Genomic DNA, 19,118 nt, shown 5'->3' with positions numbered 1-19,118 from the left:
GAGTATGAGACGTAAATGACGCTCATGATCGACTCGAGATTTAGAATAAATTAGAATGTCATCAATGAAGAAAATCACGAATCGATCTAGATAAGGTTTGCAAACACGATTCATCAAATCCATGAACACGGTGGGCGCGTTAGTCAGACCAAAAGGCATGACTACGAACTCGTAGTGTCCATAGCGTGTTCGAAATGCGGTTTTTGGGATATCCTCTTCGAGGACACGAAGTTGATGATAGCCAGATCGAAGATCGATCTTGGAGAAACAACTTGCACCTTGGAGTTGATAAAGAGGTCGTCAATGCGAGGAAGTGGATATCGATTTTTGATAGTAAGCTTATTGAGCTCACGATAATCGATGCACATTCGAAATGAACCATCTTTCTTTTTAACGAATAGAACAGGAGCACCCCAAGGAGAAGTACTGGGTCGAATGAAACCCCTGTCAAGAAGCTCCTGAAGTTGGCTGGTAAGCTCTTGCATCTCAGATGGTGCAAGGCGATAAGGAGCTCGTGCAACAGGAGTTGCACCAGGCACAAGGTCGATACGAAAGTCAACTGACCGAGGAGGAGGAGGACCAGGTAAATCCTCAGGAAAAACGTCTGGGAAATCACACACAACTAGAATTTCTCTTGCTCTTTTCTTCCACTACGTGGGCTAAAAAGGCAAAGTACTTTTTACGTAAGTATCTGTTCGATTGGGTGCATGACATTAGCTTTAGACCATTGGAAGGTCGATCCCCATAAACATGTAGGGTATCGCCTGATGGAAGAGGCAAATGAACGTATTTTTCGAAACAGGCAATTTCAGCATGGTTCTTTCGAAGCCAATCCATGCCAACTATGATATCGAAACTACCCAACTCCATGGGTATGAGGTCAATTGAAAAGGCATGATCATTCAAAGTGAGAGTACAATTACGAAGAACAGAGTCGATACGAATAGACTTGCCATTGGCAATTTCGATTGGGAATGACTTAGGTAGTTTTGAGCGTGCGCATTTTAACAATGGTTCAAATTCTACAGATACAAAACATTTATCTGCACCAGTATCAAATAAAATAGAAGCAGTCAAATTATTAATGAGGAACGTACCGTTCACGACTTCATTGTCGTTGCGTGCTTGCTTAGCATTGATAACGAATGCACGGCCATGTGGAGGTTGCTGCTGTAAATCTTGCCTTAATTGAGGACACTGAGGTCGTAGGTGAGATGGATCCCCACATTTGAAACATGCCCTGACAACATTTGCTGGCTTTGGGTTTTGGGCTAGCATAGGGTTGCTGCGACAGTATGGTGCCAAATGCCCATAACGGTTGCAGGAGGTACAGTGTCTACATGGGTTCGTGGTTGGGTGATGAAAGTGGCAAATTATGCACTTAGGGTTTGTTCTTGTGTATTGCTTCTTTTCTGGGTTCACTGGGTTAGGTTTTGGGTTTACAACTGGTATAACAGCGTTGCAAACTGGGGGTTGGTAAGCACGCTTCTTTCCCCTGTTGTTGTAAAGTTGGTGGGTGATTTGATGAGCGGGTTTTGAGGAGGGTGTAGGTTTAGATGCTGCTGCGATTTGTTTATCACGAACTCGATTATTATTCAAACTTGCCGCGAGGCGATACACATCCTCAATGTTATCCAACTTAGCCGCCTCGATGGTATCACGCATCGTAGGAGGCAACCCATTAATATACTTCCGAATGGTGCGATCTGTGGTCAACACCAAATGAGGCACGATAAAACATAACTGCTTGAACCGGGTAGTGTATGCAAGGTTTTCATCTCCAATTTGTTTGAGAGTCCAGAACTCTTCTTCTAACTTCTGCTGCTCATGAGGAGGGCAGAATTCCTCCATCATAAGCTGTTTTAGTTCTTCCCAAGACAACGCGTAGGCTAGCTCATTGGATCGAATGTTTCTCTCGTTAGTCCACCAGTATAGTGCCCTGGCTTGGAAAACACCAGTGGCACTTCGAACCTTGAGTTCCTCTGGGCATTCACTATTTATGAATGTGACCTCTATGCTGTCAAACCATTCCAACATAGCTGTCACACCATCCTTCCCAGTGAAAGTTTTGGGGTTACAGGCAGTGAAGTGTTTGTAGTTGAATGAGACTGGTTTAGGCTGAACTACGCGAGAATCACCAGAATGATTTGGAGTGCTGGAGGCTTGAATCTCAGACATTATCTTTGGCACGATTCTGGCAATCTGATTTGCCATGAACGTCATCATTTTCTTTTTGGAATTAGCCTTGGATTTTCGGGGAGAGTGAGAGAACTGGCGAGATGACGACATCTAGAAATTCAAAACAAGAAATGGATGAGACTTTAATCATAATGTTTTTGTTTAGGAAAATTGATTTCATGTACGCATCACATAGCACATTGTTTTTCACGTGAATTGTCAAATAGTTTCTCATAGAATAACATAGCATTGCACATAGAATAACATGATGTTACACATAGAATATCATGTATGATGAAAGCAAGATAAATTTAGTTTGTTCACGATGGAGTAATTATTAATTGTTTTAGATTGCGATAATAACGTGATTCGTGTTCCCAAACTTGAAATGAAGATAACGCTCAAATGTAAATCACATAATAATTGAGATAACATAAAAAGAGATTTATCATAAAAATATGGATTGTCACGGAACGTAACATAAGACTATTCCAAAGAGAATCGAAATCCTTTTCGGATTAAGGAGACGTGCTTTGGCCTAATAGACAAATACTCTCATCGAGGAGCGACTAACGGTATTTGTCCTTCCAGTTACTACACGTCCTTAATCGATTGGGAAAATCGAAACTTTGGCGAGATTGAAAATCAAGGAATGGGACTAGTTAACAAGATGCGAGTTTCACCTCTAACTTGATAACATCGTACCCTGATGTGGTTGGTACTCATCCAAAGATGAGGGTCCACTAGAATATGAAATGGAAATTCCCATCAAGGTTTGGATGTCACTCCTAACTTGAGGGTAGATTTCGTGCAAAAATCAAATTTAAGCTGAATGAAAGTCATCACCAAATATGGGAATCACCCCTGTTTTGATGAATCATTTCTGTTACATGAGTGTCTTCAAAGCTTCCATGTGCGTATTGTGTTAGCCTTAGGAAAGGCTTGTATATTAGAAGTCCAAAAGAATAGAGGGAAGCAAGGAAGAGAGAAGGGAATATTGTCATAAACAACAAATAAATGGGAAAGCTCCTAAACTATAGACTAGGTAAAAGTATTCCTACTTTTCCTAATTCCCTATAGTTATGGCTCTGATACCAATCTGTCACACCCCAACCGATGGCGGAAACATCGGGATGAGACGTACAAACTGTTCAAAGACATCATAACACTAAATGTGACAATATAATTAAATTTCATTTATTAAAATTGCTAAGTTTCATACAAAATGTCATAAAAGGGAAATAACAAACACCAAACATAGTTTATTGTAATGTGGGTTTCTAAGCCATCCTAATCAATTCTTCAACTCTTGAATCCTCATCCTGCAGTATGCATTAAAATATAATCAACAAAACATGTTGGCGAGTATACAAGTTTGATAATAGTATAATATGTTTGAAATAGATTAACATGCTCAAATCCACGTGACTATATGATTTCATATTAACAGTTATACTCGTAACGATGAAATCTATGTGTTCAAACCAAAGTTTAACGCAATTAACATAGCCTAACCCTAGAAGGGTGGTAAATGAGTAACATAGAATAAACCTAACAATACCCATAATATTATGGGAGGGGCGTTTCTCAACCTACAGCGCTGCCATTGTTAGCGGAGGCTTGCAAAGTTAATGAACACACAGTCATAAATGTTTAACAGTAGCATAACGTGATTAACATGAGTCAAATAGATTCACATGAAATGTGGATTGAGAGTGCAAAAATGTTTAACATAGTGTGTTTGATATAGAAATGCATACAGCACCCAAAATGTGATAAAATAGAAAATGGGTCATGTATACTCACATTGATTGCGTTGCGCTTTCTTGTAAAATAACGCACGAGTAAAGAAATCCTAGAGGACGAACGAGAGCGATTAACCTAGACATGAAAATATCACATAGGGATCTCATTAATATTTTTAAGTTAAAGAATGTTTCAATTATTTATGATTTAAACAACGATTGCTTAAATATTATAATTGATCTCCTCATTAATATTTAATGTTGTAAAAGAATGATCAAACTAAATGGTTTTATAAATAAGGAAAATGAAAATAACAAAAAAAAGTTAGTTAAATAAATAAGGTATCTAATCCTACTAATTAGACACTATTTAACTAAACAGACAAAGACTAAATTTTATAAGAAACAGTTAACTTGACAAAATAAACATTATAAATAATGTGTTTATTTATCAATGAAAGAAGAATTGAGAATAATAGGTGTGAAACCTATTAATTTACTTAGTCGTAGATTCTCATATTAGAAAGATGTGGCTACATCAAGTGGTTATGTTTTCCACTAGTTTCTTTTAAGAAATATGAATTAGTTTGATAAAACATTGAAAACCAAAACGAACGGTTTCGGTATTTTTGAAACAATAAAATCAAGTGAAGGAAAAATTAGATAAGAATAAATTTACAAAAATAAAACTTAAAGCTTTCATTCAAAGTAATTCACAAACACAGTAGCTTAAAGTTGTGTTAAATGGCATTTCAAGTTTGAACAGCAAAAAGAAAGAAAAGAAAAAGAGAAACAAGAGAAAATTATACCAAAACAGTGGGTATGACTCGAGAAGTTCCGGCGAACTCGGTTTCTCCGGTGTAACTCCGAAGCTTGGTTCCTCCGATAATCTCCGGTGAATGTGAGGGGTTCGAATGAGACTGCGACGATGACGTGGTACCGTCGCGAACCTTGGGCGGCTCCGGTGAACTCCGGTTAGTCTTCCGACGTGAGCTCCGGCGACTCCAAATGATTCGAAAGTGGGTGCTGTTGTGTCGAGAGTGGTGAGGGACCGAAAATTTTGAGGGTTGGTCGAGTTATAAAGAGGTGCAGGGTGATCGATCGGACCACTTCAGTTACGAAGGTGAAGGGTCGAAGTTTTCCGGTGACAAACTCAAGGGTCGGAGAAGCTGAACAGACCCGGCAGTTAAATTTGAATTCAGCGTTTTTAATGAGGGTTTAAATATAACGGGTTCCGGAATTCATAACAATAATGAGGGCGGCCCAGTTGGTTGGAGTGTGTGTTTACTGGATGAGAGATCTCTGGTTCGAAACCCGTCCGAGACACACTTTTTAAAGCTATTTATTTTAAGCATTTAATTAAAGTATAAAGTTAATTAGATCTCAAATTATAACGCATGAGACTGGTAGCCCAACCGGTCGAAGCGCGTGCGCGTGACCCGACCGACTCGAGTTCGAATCCGCTTCAGGGCATTCTTTTTCATTTATTTTTCATATTTACACTTTAGCCCCTGAAGTTTCGATAACTTAGCTAACAGGGCTAACTGATTCTAACTGACCTTTATTTAACCAAGTTAACTGGCAGGAAGGAAACAACTAACTGAGTTATTATAATTAACTATCAAGTTAATTTAATGGATTATTTAATTTAATAAATTGATTTTATTATTTATTTATCGATTAAAATATTCGTTTAACTTGATAAAATACCTGATAAAATACGTATTAGCCCGTTTTTATCCCATTCTTGGGTAATTTGCCAACTTAGCATCCGTTTAACATGTTTTTGTTCGGTTTTGGGTAATCTCTTGATACGAATATGATTTGAGAGTTTAAATTAGGATCTCTTCCCACTGATTATACGTGATTAAACTTGTTTAACTTGTTTTCAAATGAAATTGATAATAAGTGCATAACATAGTATAATAACAAGAATATGATAAAAATAATGCATTTCCATTATGATTTCAAGTCTCGGATTACAATTTGGAAATGAAATTGAATACAACGAAGGTACAAATTACAAAAATAGAAAGTACAAGTCGACTTGCTAAAAATGGAAAGATTGAAAATGCGAGGCGTTACACCTTCGCTCCTAGGCGAACCAGACAATTGACGATACGCGTCAGATGGTCCTTGGTCGCTCATACTGTTAACTAACAGATAGTCAGATAACACATAACAAGACAATACAATTATGCACGTATTTCTGTAATTTATTTCCTAACACTTTGAATTTTGATGTCAGCAGAACACTTCTGTGGCTGAATCAGTGGCATAGCTTTGATACCACCTTCTGTCACAGCCCCCGATTCCTAATCCCCGGGAACGGGCGGCCGCGAGCCAGTTTCGGTGGTATCACGTTATTAACCAATTTGGCAGCGGAAATTTTCATCAGGACCGTAGTTAGGAAATATTGAATCAGAGTAAACCACCATATTTTATAATATTAAATACATGGGTAAAACCCAAGTTTTCAGTATACACACTTTTATAGGAATAAATCCTATTTTATTTAACAAAACATCTATTTTATTCTTAGGTAACTTTATTGCCACTTTTCCAAGCCTTCAGTGCTGTCCAGCTGGCTTCTATTTGGCTTTCACATTTTGTTACCTGAAACGCGTTTTAAAAACATTTTGTCAGTGGGAAATACTGGTGAGTGAATCCCAGTTTAATCAAGTTTAAATAAAAAGTCACAGTGAACTGTATTGAGGGCGATCCCGCAATTACATTTGTTTCCAAGTTATACCAATTATCACCTAGGTACTATCAGACCTGACTTGTGGAAATGTTACTCCTTGACCAGGTGGTAACAAATTTTGTATACAAAACCCCAACATACCCATGATAATTGTATTCTTACAAATACTCAATAACTGTTATTAACATAGAAAAGTATGTAAGGTTTTGTAAAAACATTTAACAAAAATAGGATTACTCACATTGCTGTTTTAAGGTTTTCAGTAAGGATTTCCTGAAAATAATCTATAAATTACACAAATGCACGTGTGTTAGTATAATAACCCATTTTAACATTAGTAATACCCTCCCCGAGACGACATTCCAACGACTACGTCGGGCAGAACCACGACAGCCGTTACGGAACCCTAGATCAATCGGGCAGAGTATCTAATACGTCTCCAGGGGTTATAATACTTACATCGTAGCAGAACCTCGCTAATCAGGGGTGTATTAGACTCGGGTATAATGCCCACTATATGAAAATTTGAGAGAAAGAACGATTTTTGAACGAGTTTCGACTGAAGCCGATGGCCTCTATTTATATGGTCTGATCTTGACTTTCTCACGACCCGCGTAAGATAAGGCAACGCCTTACGAGGGTGTCGGTTCAGGGTTGTTATGCTGATGGTTTCTGATATTCAGTCTTGACTCTCGCACAGGTCAAGCATTTACTGACGTAGGTTGCTATGTTGGCTTTCATACCAGGCCACCAATACGTAGTCTTGAGATCGTGGTACATCTTATCCGAACCAGGATGTACTGAATAACGAGACTTATGTGCTTCGTCCATCATAAGCTCGCGTAGGTCTCCATACAGTGGAACCCAGATGCGCCCGTTAACATAGTAGGCGCCGTCCCTTTTGTTCTAACCGTTTCCTTGATCCTCGCAGGGACTCAGCCCTGATGCTTTCTGCTTTCAGTGCTTCAACCTGAGCATCACGAATTTGAGCGGGAAGGTTAGAGTGAATGGTACGTTGTAACGCACGTACACGCTTATGTATAGTATCCTTTCGACTGAGGGCGTCGGCCACAACATTGGCTTTGCTCGGATGATACTTGATCGCACATTCGTAATCATTCAAGAGTTCGACCCATCGACGTTGATGCATGTTTAATTCCTTTTGCTTGAAGATATGCTCGAGACTCCTGTGATCGGTGTAAATGGTGCACTTGGTACCATACAGGTAATGTCTCCATATCTTAAGTGCGAAGACAACTGCTCCCAATTCCAAGTCGTGCGTAGTGTAGTTTCTTTCGCGAACCTTAAGTTGGCGCGATGCGTAAGCAATGACCTTGTCACGTTGCATTAACACGCAACCAAGTCCTTGGATGGAAGCGTCGCAATAAACCACAAAATCATATGTGCCTTCAGGCAATGAGAGGATAGGCGCGCTACAAAGTCTATTATTCAGGTGCTGAAATGCGGATTCCTGTGCATCACCCCAACGATAGGTGACACCCTTCTGAGTCAGTGATGTGAGAGGTTGCGCAATCTTCTAGAAATCCTTGATAAATCTTCTGTAGTATCCTGCCAAACCCAAGAATTGACGGATTTCTGTTGGTGTATGGGGTGCAGGCCAGTTCTTGATCGAGTCAACCTAGGATGGATCCACATGAATCCCATCCTTGTTTACCACGTGGCCTAGAAAGTGGACTTCGCGAAGCCAGAAGTCACATTTCGTAAACTTGGCATACAACTGCTCTTTTCGAAGAAGTTCCAGAATAAGCCTCAGGTGTTGCTCGTGTTCCTCCTGACTCTTAGAATAGATCAGGATGTCGTCGATGAAGACTATGACAAATTTATCCAGGTAAGGTTTGCACACTCGGTTCATGAGATCCATGAAGACAACAGGTGCGTTCGTCAATCCGAAAGGCATAACCAGAAATTCGTAGTGCCCATAACGAGTCCTAAATGCCGTTTTAGGGACATCCTCATCTCAGACTCTCAGGTGATGGCAGCCTGACCTTAGGTCAATCTTGGAATAGAAACTCGACCCTTGCAACTGGTCGAATAAGTCATCAATGCGTGGAAGAGGATAGCGATTCTTCACGGTCACCTTGTTGAGTTCACGATAGTCAATACACATTCTGAAGGTACCGTCTTTCTTCTTCACACATAATACTGGAGCTCCCCAAGGCGAAGAGCTAGGACGTATGAAACCCTTTTCCAAGAGTTCTTGTAGTTGCGTGGACAGTTCTTCAAGTTCATATGGAGCTAGACGATAAGGTGCTCGAGCTATGGGCGCTGCTCCAGGAGCTAGCTCGATTTGAAATTCAACTTGACGATGAGGCGGAAGACCAGGTAATTCCTCAGGAAAATCACGTACAATAGGTATGTCTTCTATCTTCCTTTCTTCCGAGGATGTATCAGAAACGAGGGCTAGAATAGCAGTGTGTCCCTTTCGCAAACACTTCTGGGCTTAAGGAAAGAGATGATGCCCACAATAGCACCACTTCTGTCGCCACGAATTACGAGGGGTTCTTTACCAGAACGAGGGATGCGGACAATCTTCTCGTTGCAAAGAATTTTCGCTTGCTGATGAGATAACCAATCCATCTCAATAACAACGTCGAAACTACCCAGAACAATAGGAATAAGATCGATAGAGAAGGTCTGACCAGCCAGGACGAGGTTACAACCCTTAACTATGTGTGTGGCTTCAAGACTTTTACCATTTGCTAGTTCTACCGCGTGTTTGGTGTTCAGAAGTGTTGGAGTGCGCTTAAGCATTTGGCTAACTTTTAAGGACACATAACTAGTATCAGCACCCGAATCAAATAAAACAGTAACAAAGAAGTCATCCAGAAGAAACTTACCCATCACCACGTTGGGATCGTTCCTTGCATCACCCTGACCAATCACGAAGGCACGACCTCGGGCGCCATTGCCATTATTGTTACCCCGTTGTTGCCTCCATTGTTGTTCCCGTTTCCTTGGTTGTTGTTATTCTGATTCTGGTTCAGTTGGGGGAAGTTCCTCTTAAAGTGGCCTTCAGCACCACACTGAAAGCATCCTTTATTGCCCTGCTGTTGCTGCTGGTGGTGGTTCTGTGGAGCTTGTTGTTGTTGTTGGCGATTCTGATTTGCTGGTCGCGTGCTCCTGCAATCCTTTGCTTCATGACCAAACTTGTTACACCTCAGGCAACGACCCTTGTGGCACTGCCCGCCGTGGTGCAAATTACATCGATTGCACTTAGGGTGATTTCCCTTGTACCCACCCTGACCTTGATTCCTAGAAGACTGCTGACCAGGGCTCCTGTACTCATCTGTCTTTCGCTGCTGGGACTGAGACTGAACTGAAGTAGAACCCTTGCCTGAATTTCCATCCCACTTGCGCTTGTTATCACTGGGAGCATCAGTAGTAGTAGCGCTGATACGCTTGGGCAGCTTGTTCTGTTCAACTGCCTGATCAGTGAGACGATGAGCCAACCGGATGATTTGCTGAATGGTACCCAGGTTAGCTGAAGTCACGTGACTCTGAATCTCTGGTATAAGACCCTTGAGGTATAGCTCAATATGTTTGATGGGAGGGTCCACCATAGTGGGACACAAGATAGCTAGTTCGTTCGACCTCTTTGTGTATGCCTCGATCTCAGACCCCGTCATCTTCAAATTGAAGAATTCCACCTCTAGCTTGTGGATGTCGCCACGGCTACAGTACTCCTCTTTGATCAATTCTTTGAAGTCGTTCCATGGGGTGGCATTAGCAACCGCCAGCCCAAGCAGTTGAACCTGTGCTTTCCACCAGGTTAACGCAGCACCTTCGAGTGTTCCAGTAGCAAATTTCACCCTATGATCTTCAGGGCATTCACACATCTCAAAAACAAACTCGAGCTTCTCGAACCAGTGAAGAAGGCCTACAGCTCCTTCTGTGCCGCTGAAAGTACTAGGTCAGCAATCCATGAATGTTTTGAACGTGCACACAGGAGGTTGTGCAGGTTGACCTGTCGTGCGAGAATAAAAGACAAGGTTAAGCACAAGGGTTGGTTTGCGAAGGTAGGATCTAAACGTCCTAAGATGGGTTGATATGGCAGGTTATACCTCCTGCAGGGACAGCTGCGAGTGCCTCAGCAACTCGTTCATTGATCAAAGTCGTCAACTGGGCTTGAGTTAGGTTGATACGTCCTCCGCGTCCGTTCATGATCTTCACAATGAAGCAACGTAAATGAGAAAAGTGTCGCGAAAGTGCGTAAGTGTGGGACGACAGTAGAGAGTAAGCACACAAGGTTCAAATAGCAATTATCACGTTAATTAATGCACAGTGTGAACTATCTAACCGACAATATAACATAAATCATACCACCTATTGTGTCGAGTCTTGCACGTGAAGCGAAGCGTCATTGTAGATCGTTGAGCACTGTACAGGTTATAGTCTGGTTTCATCAAAAAGCTTTTCTCTTTTTAAAACCAAGTTCACTATAACCAATGGCTCTGATACCAATCTGTCACACCCCTAAAATCCACCATGCGGAGTATTACCGCTTGGAGGCGTGACATGACCAGGATCGAGCCACTAATCATATTGAACAACGTAATTAAGTAAATAAAACCAACCAGAATACAGTTGGTGACCAAAAGAAAGTTAACCATGTTCAAATTAAACAGTGGAAGCACAAAACGTAAATCCAAAACATAAGTTCCATAGTTCTTAAGTTTAAAGTCCAAAACGTAAGTTTAATAAGTTCATAAGGATTAAATGTTAAGCACGGAACATAACAGTCCGTATCCCACAACGACCTCCTCCTCGTGCAAGCTCCATAAGCATCTAGCAACCTGTAAGGCATGTAACAACGAGTCAACAACAAAGTTGAGTGAGTTCACGGTTGGTTGTTTAGTTTTAAGTTGTTTCGGAAAACATGGTTTGTCTTTTGCTGGCTTACTTGCCGTGGGGGTTACCCCATCGTTGAAAATATGATTATCCAGTTTCTTTATTACCCAAACCATATCCATAATCAGTGGGGGCTTCCCCATGTGAACCACTAGACCGTTACCATATCGACTACTAACGAAAATAAGTTATGCCCTACGTTAATTTCTATCATCATTGACAGTTTGCCATAGTCCATTAGTACACGCCCGTCCGACTGGCACGGTGTGAGGTTTGTTAAACCTAATAGCGCTATTAACTAATGACCCGCTCGCCATTGGCCTCGGTGATTAAATCGATATAAAATGAGGGACTTAATGATAGAGTTTTGTCTAGTAAGTTTTAAGGTTGTTGTCCTACCCAAGGAGGACGAACGTACGTATTCTACCCAAGGAGAATACGCAGGATTAATATTGGCATCCTACCTATGGAGGATGGCGGTACATATCCTACCCAAGGAGGATATGTAGGTTTCGTTTTAATTCTTTAACCCATTCCCAATCCACCGAGAATCCCATGCCTTAGAAAGTGTGTGAACTCACCTTGGTTTGCTCGGTTAGATTAGTTACTCTAATAATCAGGAAATCAAGCACGTCCTAATAAGGTATAAATAACAATCAGATTCTCATGCATAACACGTATCCTACGTACGGTTTATTTACTCATTACTTCTACCACGTACCACACAATTCTATCGTCAAGGTATCTTGTTAAGTTATATGATTTTTCCCTAATATAATATAACTATCTCACAAAATAAACAAGTACCCACACAAGTGCTCTAGTATAATATATATATTCTAAATATATATTTACCCATTTTTATTTACAAAAACCAACCTCCGACACTTTGTATTTTGTTACAAAAATTATGGCAAAGTTTATATTCGAAACACATGTTATAAAATATACTTGTAACGATTGTTTAGAAAAATATTTTCTAAGTATTGGAATTTTTAGAAAATTTCACCAGAGGTTCCTTTGTAAATGGAGGTGTCCATGCTATTAAGCATAACATTTTCTTTTCCAAAAATTATTCAACAATCATCAATCAACAATATACAATTTTTACTCCCCAATCTTGTTAAAACAAGCATAAATTACCATTTCATGAACTTGAAAATTTATAAAAATGTGTAGTAACTTACTAGTGTATTTAGTAAGTCTTGTACCCCTTTAAAGTGTGATTGCTTCTTTAAAAACTCCATTTTTAAAGAATATGGATCTTTACAACTTATGTTCATATTTTTCTAAAAATGCTTCTTCATGTATTTTTCTTGTTACACATGTGTTTACCAAAATGATGTATATTTATGTAAGAACCAAGATTTAGTAAAACTTGTATTTTAACTTGGTTTCTTTAAAAATCATTCATAAATATTTAGATCTATGTGTTTAACAACTTACTTTGTTTATTACTTTTCAAGAAAACAAAGTTGTTCTTTCAAGTTCATGCTTCATGTGTGGATGATCTATCATCCTACAACATTTCCATTTTCTCATCTTGCTAGATAATGTTTTTAATCATGATCTAGCAAGATCATATGATGATCAACATCATTTCCATAAGCAAACATCAATCAACAAGTAAATCAACACATAAACACATGAATTCTTCATGATTTCTTATAATTTTAAGCTTATGTTCATGTTTACTTCTCATGATTCTTAGTGTTCTTCAAGATTAACATTATGAATCTTCTTTTAACCACTTAAAATAGAAGTAATATAGCAAGATCAAGGTTCTTACCACTAGCACAAGGCTAGGGATGATCAAGTGAAGGAATAGAGTGGTTAATAGCAAATGGTGAAGGTCCTTCAACTTCCGAAAGCTCCAAGCTCCTTAAACAAGCTTCTTACACCTTTGTATTACTAGGAAATTGGATGAACAAGACTTGAAGATGGTGGTGGTATGGTTGTGGGTTTCGGTCGAGATCAAGGGGGAAAGAAGGAGAAGAAAGGTGTTGGTGAAATGTGAATGGAATGAAGGTTATGGTCTTAAGGTTTACTTATAAATCCACCAACACTTAAAATCCATTGGTTCTTATGTTTAAAAAGAGGAAACATAATCCAATTTATTAATCAAATAAAATCTATGGTGGGGCCACCATGTTGGACGGTCATAGGTGGGGGAGGGCCTAGCTTAGGTGCTAACCAATTTGGTTACAATCTAGTTATAAATCAAGTGTTAGTTACATACTTTAGTTAGTAGATATTTTTAGGAGGTGTTATGATGTTCGGGAACCATAACTAGTTCAGAAAAATAAAAACAATGCTTCTAGCATTATTTTGGTGTTCCGGGTAATGTCCGGTTGTTCGGTTAGATACCGGTTCGTTAAGGTGTCAAGTTATTCTGTTTAGTGTCCTATATATATCTTTTTGTAACACTTTTAATTCCCAACACTCAGGAAAGCATACAGGACTATTTAGTAACTTTTCTGCGTAAGACTAGTATGTTAACAAGCACATGTAAGTATGACACAGTAATCAGAAAGCAGTTAAGTAATTCAGCACAGTCATCAAGCACTTTAATTAACATAAATAAATCGTGCGGATACATTAAATTTTGACGGTTGTCACACTTATTGCTTTAGAGGATACCGCCAGATATAAGGATAATATATCCCCTTTTTCTGGTTTCATCAAGGCAGGAGCTGAGGATAGGTAATCCTTAAGGGCTTTGAGAGCATTTTCATGCTTTTCAGTCCACTCAAATTTCTTGTTCTTTCTCAAAATGTCATAGAATTCCTTGCACTTTTCTGATGACTTGGATATGAACCTGTTCAAGGCTGCGATCCTGCCTGTCAATCTTTGCACATCCTTTGCATTGGCAGGATATTTTATGTTCACAATTGCCTTGATTTGCTCTGGACTTGCCTCAATGCCTCTTTTTGTCACCATATAGCCTAGGAATTTTCCTGCTTTAACACCAAAGGTAATCATTAAGTTTTTTAATTAGGTTAGGGGCAAATAGGTAATCATTAAGTTTTAAAGGAGGAAAAGGAGGAGGTAAAGTGATGTTGCCCTGTCCATGAGCTGGTATGGTCATGCCGTTGCCGACGATAATGTTTTTATTAGTGCAAGTATTAAAAATAAACGGGGAAGTCATACCTTGTTGGTTACCCATGTGGCCGGTTGCACCAGTATCCATGATGGAATTGTCAGGATGGTTCAGAGAAAGGGTGTAAAGTGCCTAAGCAATGTCAGTGGGTGTATAGCCTGCTGAGTACGCCTGAGATAGAGGAGGTCCAAGTATGCCTGCTCTGGGTGCAGCATTGGGGCGTGGGGTGGAAGGGAACGGGCAGGGTGGTTGATTGGTGGATAGATTAGTTTGGAGCACCTTGTCCTTCTACACGAGGAAAACATAGGTGTGTGAGTTTGGGGAAATCGGAAGATTATAGATTCGGAGTCTAAAATGTATGGAAAATAACATAAGTGAAAATAATCATCTTATACATATAACTCTTGTTCTTGACACTATTGAAACTCAAAAGAGTTTGTATGATTTCATGGATTCAAAGGTCCATTAGAGTCGTAGCAAGGGCATGGTCATAGATAATGTGACATATTCTTGACAAGTAACTATTAAGTTATCATCAAGTTTAGTTACTTAGGTATACATATGGAATAATTAGATAATATAAAAATTACAAAGTCCTATGGTTCAAGCATGAGGAAGGAGATTAATGTCTCCATTTAGGCACCTCTTTGTGTCATAGAATTCATACATGAGGTAGGAAGAATAAGCTTCCATTTAGGTACCTCTATTGTTCACCACTACACTTGTTGTTATAAACAACAAGTAGGGTCAGAAACTTACAAGTAATAATGCAATAACAACAACTAATCTATGAAAAAACATCAAGTGGTGAGTGGATTTCTATGAAGGATAGCCCAAGCTAGTCCAACCATCACATATTCATCAAGCTTCATGCTTGAACACTACTTGTGGGTAAAACCCTAACTAAAACAGAATGTTTGTGAGGTTTTAACATCTGATTTAACATTTTTCAGCCTTGTTTTTAAGCCCAACTAACCATTCATTTGATTATGAGCATTAGGACATAGGTTTGAGATGAGAAAACTCAAGTTTGGTTAAGTTTAACAAAGATTTCATGAAAACAAAAACAATCAGTGGACTTTGGAGCCTTTTTACCGGAGTTCCAGAGACTTATTTACTGTGAAAAACCCATAGAATCGAAGCTAAGGTCAAACCAAGCACATAGGAAAAAGAATGAGCAAAAGGACAAGAAACGAGTGAGTTATGCTCACTTTTGTAACTCGGTATGCTTCTGCTCGAACTTGCAATTTGCAGCTGATTAGAGATGAATTTAGGAGAGTTTGGAGTGTTTAGAAAAGTGAAAATAGCTTGGATTAGGATTGGTATTTAGGGGACTAGGGGTGGTTCACTAGTGATAGATTCTATCACTCTCACTCTCCAATCAAATCATGCCATGTCATCAACCAAATTTCTATCACTAGTGATAGAAATGTAGGAGGGGTGGAATCACTAGTGATGGAATTCTATCACTCCCAATTTTTTTAATTTTCATTTTAAAATTAGAAATTAAAAATAAAACACTAAATTATAAATTTCATTAAACTTTAAAAATAAATTACATAGCCAAATAAAAAACAACTAGACGGGTGGCATCTCCCAACCCCACTTTGCGCAAATCGCGAGCTTTTGTTGAATGACAACTGACTTGAACGGTTCGTCGAGATGGGCGTGGTTTTCACACAAGATTTTTAAATCATTTTGTCTTTCAATCGTTTTCAAGTGTTCCTTGTACGCCTGCTCGCGTTCAACTTTTAGGGACATCATTGTTTCTTTTCTTTGTTCGGCCTTCTTGAACTGGGTCATTTTCTCCTCTTCGATTCTGAAGATCGACTCCGCCACCGCCTCCTTCCCTTTGCTTGACGATTCACCACCTCGTCTGCGTCGTGGCCTTGTGGGTGTATCTTCCTCAACGGGCTCGTCAAGGGGTTGATCGGGTTCGTCAAGAGGGTCGCCGTTTAAGTTCATTTGGGGCAAGTTATCCGACGCGGAAGTCGTGTAGTTCCCCGACTCGGATGTCTTTGATCTTTTCGAACCGCCTCGTTTTTTTGGAGCCGTAGGACCATGCATGTCAACCAACTCAACGGGGACCCACTTCGGGTGATGTCTCGCAACTTCCCATGCCCCCACGTGTGGAAAAGTTCTCTTTTTGTACACTCGGCAATACTCTGCGGTGGCTTGTTGCATGATCGTCGCCTCGCTCGCTCCACTTTGTGGGTTTCGGTTCTACAAAAAATATAAAATGCTATGTTTTTTTTAAAAAAAAAAATTCTGTTTTTATTTAAACTGTTTTTTTTAGAAAACTGTTTTTTTAAAACTGTTTTTTTTTATTAAAACTGTTTTTTTTTAAAACTGTTTTTTTTATTAAAACTGTTTTTTTAAACTGTTTTTTTTATTACAACTGTTTTTTTATAAAAACTGTTTGTTTTTATAAAAACTGTTTTTTAAACTGTTTTTTATAAAACTGTTTTTTTATAAAAACTGTTTGTTTTTATAAAAACTGTTTTTTTAAACTGTTTTTTATAAAACTGTTTTTTTTATAAAAACTGTTTTTTTATTAAAACTGTTTTTTTTAAACTTTAATAAAAAACATACCTTTTGAATGAAACAAGCGTTGAACTTGCTAATTTTCCCGTTCAAATCCGTCCACTTCGACGTCATTTGGTCCATGTTTCGTATCCTTGCACCGGGAAGTTGCCTAAAATGATTAATGACCCGTCTCCAAAACGCATCCTTTCGTTGCTCGTTCCCATGTTTCCTACTCTCCGAGATGTGCAAATACGCCTTCGTCAATGGCACCTCCTCCTCGCTCGTCCAAGGTTGTCGGCCGATTGGAACGATTTCTTGAACGTCATCATTTTGTTCTTCTTCCTCTTCCTCTTCCTCCGCTTCTTCTTCCTCTTCCTCGTCCTCGTCAAGACTTTGTTGTGGTTCACGTGGTTCACGCCACGCTTTTGCAAAATGATGAATGAGGGTGTTGTCTTCTAGTAGTGGGTCGAGTGTGTGGGGTTGGGTTTGATACGTTTGCGATTGAAATTGGTGAGGTTGAAACGGTGGAACGAACGGTTGGTTATGGTACGTTTGCGATTGAAAGGGTGGATATTGTTGGGTTTGAAAGGGTGGATATTGTTGGGTTTGAAAGGGTGGGACTTGATCGGGTTCGTCTTGCAACCTAAAGCGCGCCGACTCACCAAGATTCGCTCGAACCTTGGGCCTTACGGGATTTTTCTTCGTACCCGAACCTCTTTTTTTCGATCCCCACCTCTCTTGCTTGAACCTTCCATATTTCTTGTAAAATTACTTAGATTGAGTTGGAGAGTGTTTTAATTTTTTGTATTGAGTGTGAGAATAGTTGGAGAGTTTTTTGAGTTTTTGTATTGAAATATGTTGGATTTATATTAAAAATTGGATCAAATACATCAACCAACGGTCAAAAAAATTACCAACGGTCAAATTACAACGTTCAAAAATTGAAATTCAACGCGTTATGGGTGTAACGCGTTTAATATATAACGCGTGATGAATGTAGCGGCGGCGGTGTTCCGTTGCAATTCAACGCGTGATGAACGACGATAACGTGACCGCCCCGAGTGGCCTTATAGGGGAGGATTAGGGTTATGTTAGGTCTGAATTTAATGCATAAATTCGAGTTTAAAACTCAAAAAAAAAAGCAAAATAGCGCCAAAAACGCGAGCCGAAACATCTGGCACGCTGATCAGGCCTTCTGAGCGAGTGGTTAAGTATTTTAGGGGCTGAAAAATGTTCAATAAGTAAGCTGTAGCGCAGCGGTTGACTGTGTGCATGATGGGGCTGTTTGCCCGGGTTCAAATCCCATCCAACCCCACCTTTTTTTTATTTAATTTTCCCATCCAACCCCACCTTTTTTTGATTTAATTTTCTTTTATTTTCCTCTTTCTTTCATAACCTCACACTTTCAACTAATTACACCACAGCCCTTGGTCTTAAATAAACTCATGTTATGTTATAAAAAGAAGGAAACTAGCTTTATTAATTAACAAAGTTATACCATTTAAAGGAGTCTAACTCTATAATTTAACTAAGTTAGTCCACTAACTTAAATATTTAGTGAGACTAACTAGATATTATAAAAATAAACTTTCTTTTTTTTTCTCTTTTTTTTAAATAGCAAAAGTTTATTAATTTAATTAATTAAACTAAATAAATTAGAATAATTAAGTAACTATATTTAGGAACGAAATAAATATATAAAAAGGACCTTTAACGATTTAGTCCTATCACGAAATCATTATTTTAAGATTTTAACTAGTTTAACGAGTATCAAGCGTAATAACGAATCAAAAGTCTTGAATAATACATCGTTCAAACGTGAAAATTAAATACCAATAGCACATAAGTCTAATATGAATACACAACATGATTAAAATAGCTTCGTTTTCAGTTTTCATTATGATCAATAGTCTCGTATTACAAATGAAGCGAAAGTAGATTACAAAGAGAGTACAAGAATCTAAATATGGAAAGTACAACATGACTTGCTAAAATA

General features: G+C 39.0%; 2 protein-coding genes across 2 annotated transcripts; both read right to left on the bottom strand.

Annotated features, from left to right (window-relative positions):
• Positions 1-612: 612 nt before the first annotated feature.
• Positions 613-2,289, bottom strand: LOC110882393. The gene has a single exon (XM_022130424.1). The coding sequence runs from the start codon at positions 2,287-2,289 to the stop codon at positions 613-615; it is 1,677 nt and encodes a 558-aa protein (XP_021986116.1).
• A 13,885-nt stretch (positions 2,290-16,174) lies between these two features.
• On the bottom strand, positions 16,175-17,372 carry LOC110882392. The gene is made up of 2 exons (XM_022130423.2): positions 17,189-17,372; positions 16,175-16,819 (listed from the first exon to the last, which is right to left on the bottom strand). Exons 1-2 carry the CDS (start codon positions 17,261-17,263, stop codon positions 16,175-16,177), a joined length of 720 nt encoding a protein of 239 aa, XP_021986115.1. The 5' UTR covers positions 17,264-17,372.
• Positions 17,373-19,118: the final 1,746 nt, after the last annotated feature.

Source organism: Helianthus annuus, chromosome 10 (assembly GCF_002127325.2).
Source record: "Helianthus annuus cultivar XRQ/B chromosome 10, HanXRQr2.0-SUNRISE, whole genome shotgun sequence".
In the NCBI taxonomy this organism is placed as follows: Eukaryota; Viridiplantae; Streptophyta; class Magnoliopsida; order Asterales; family Asteraceae; genus Helianthus; species Helianthus annuus.
The sequence above is the reverse complement of the archived record's forward strand: the minus strand, read 5'-3'. Positions and strand labels throughout refer to the sequence as shown.

Coding starts and splice junctions, on each gene's coding strand:
- LOC110882393 (XM_022130424.1), bottom strand. CDS start 2,289: ATGTCGTCATCTCGCCAGTTCTCTCACTCTCCCCGAAAATCCAAGGCT.
- LOC110882392 (XM_022130423.2), bottom strand. CDS start 17,263: ATGGACCAAATGACGTCGAAGTGGACGGATTTGAACGGGAAAATTAGC. Junction 16,820..17,188: donor ACGCTTGTTTCATTCAAAAG/GTATGTTTTTTA, acceptor TATTTTTTGTAG/AACCGAAACCCACAAAGTGG.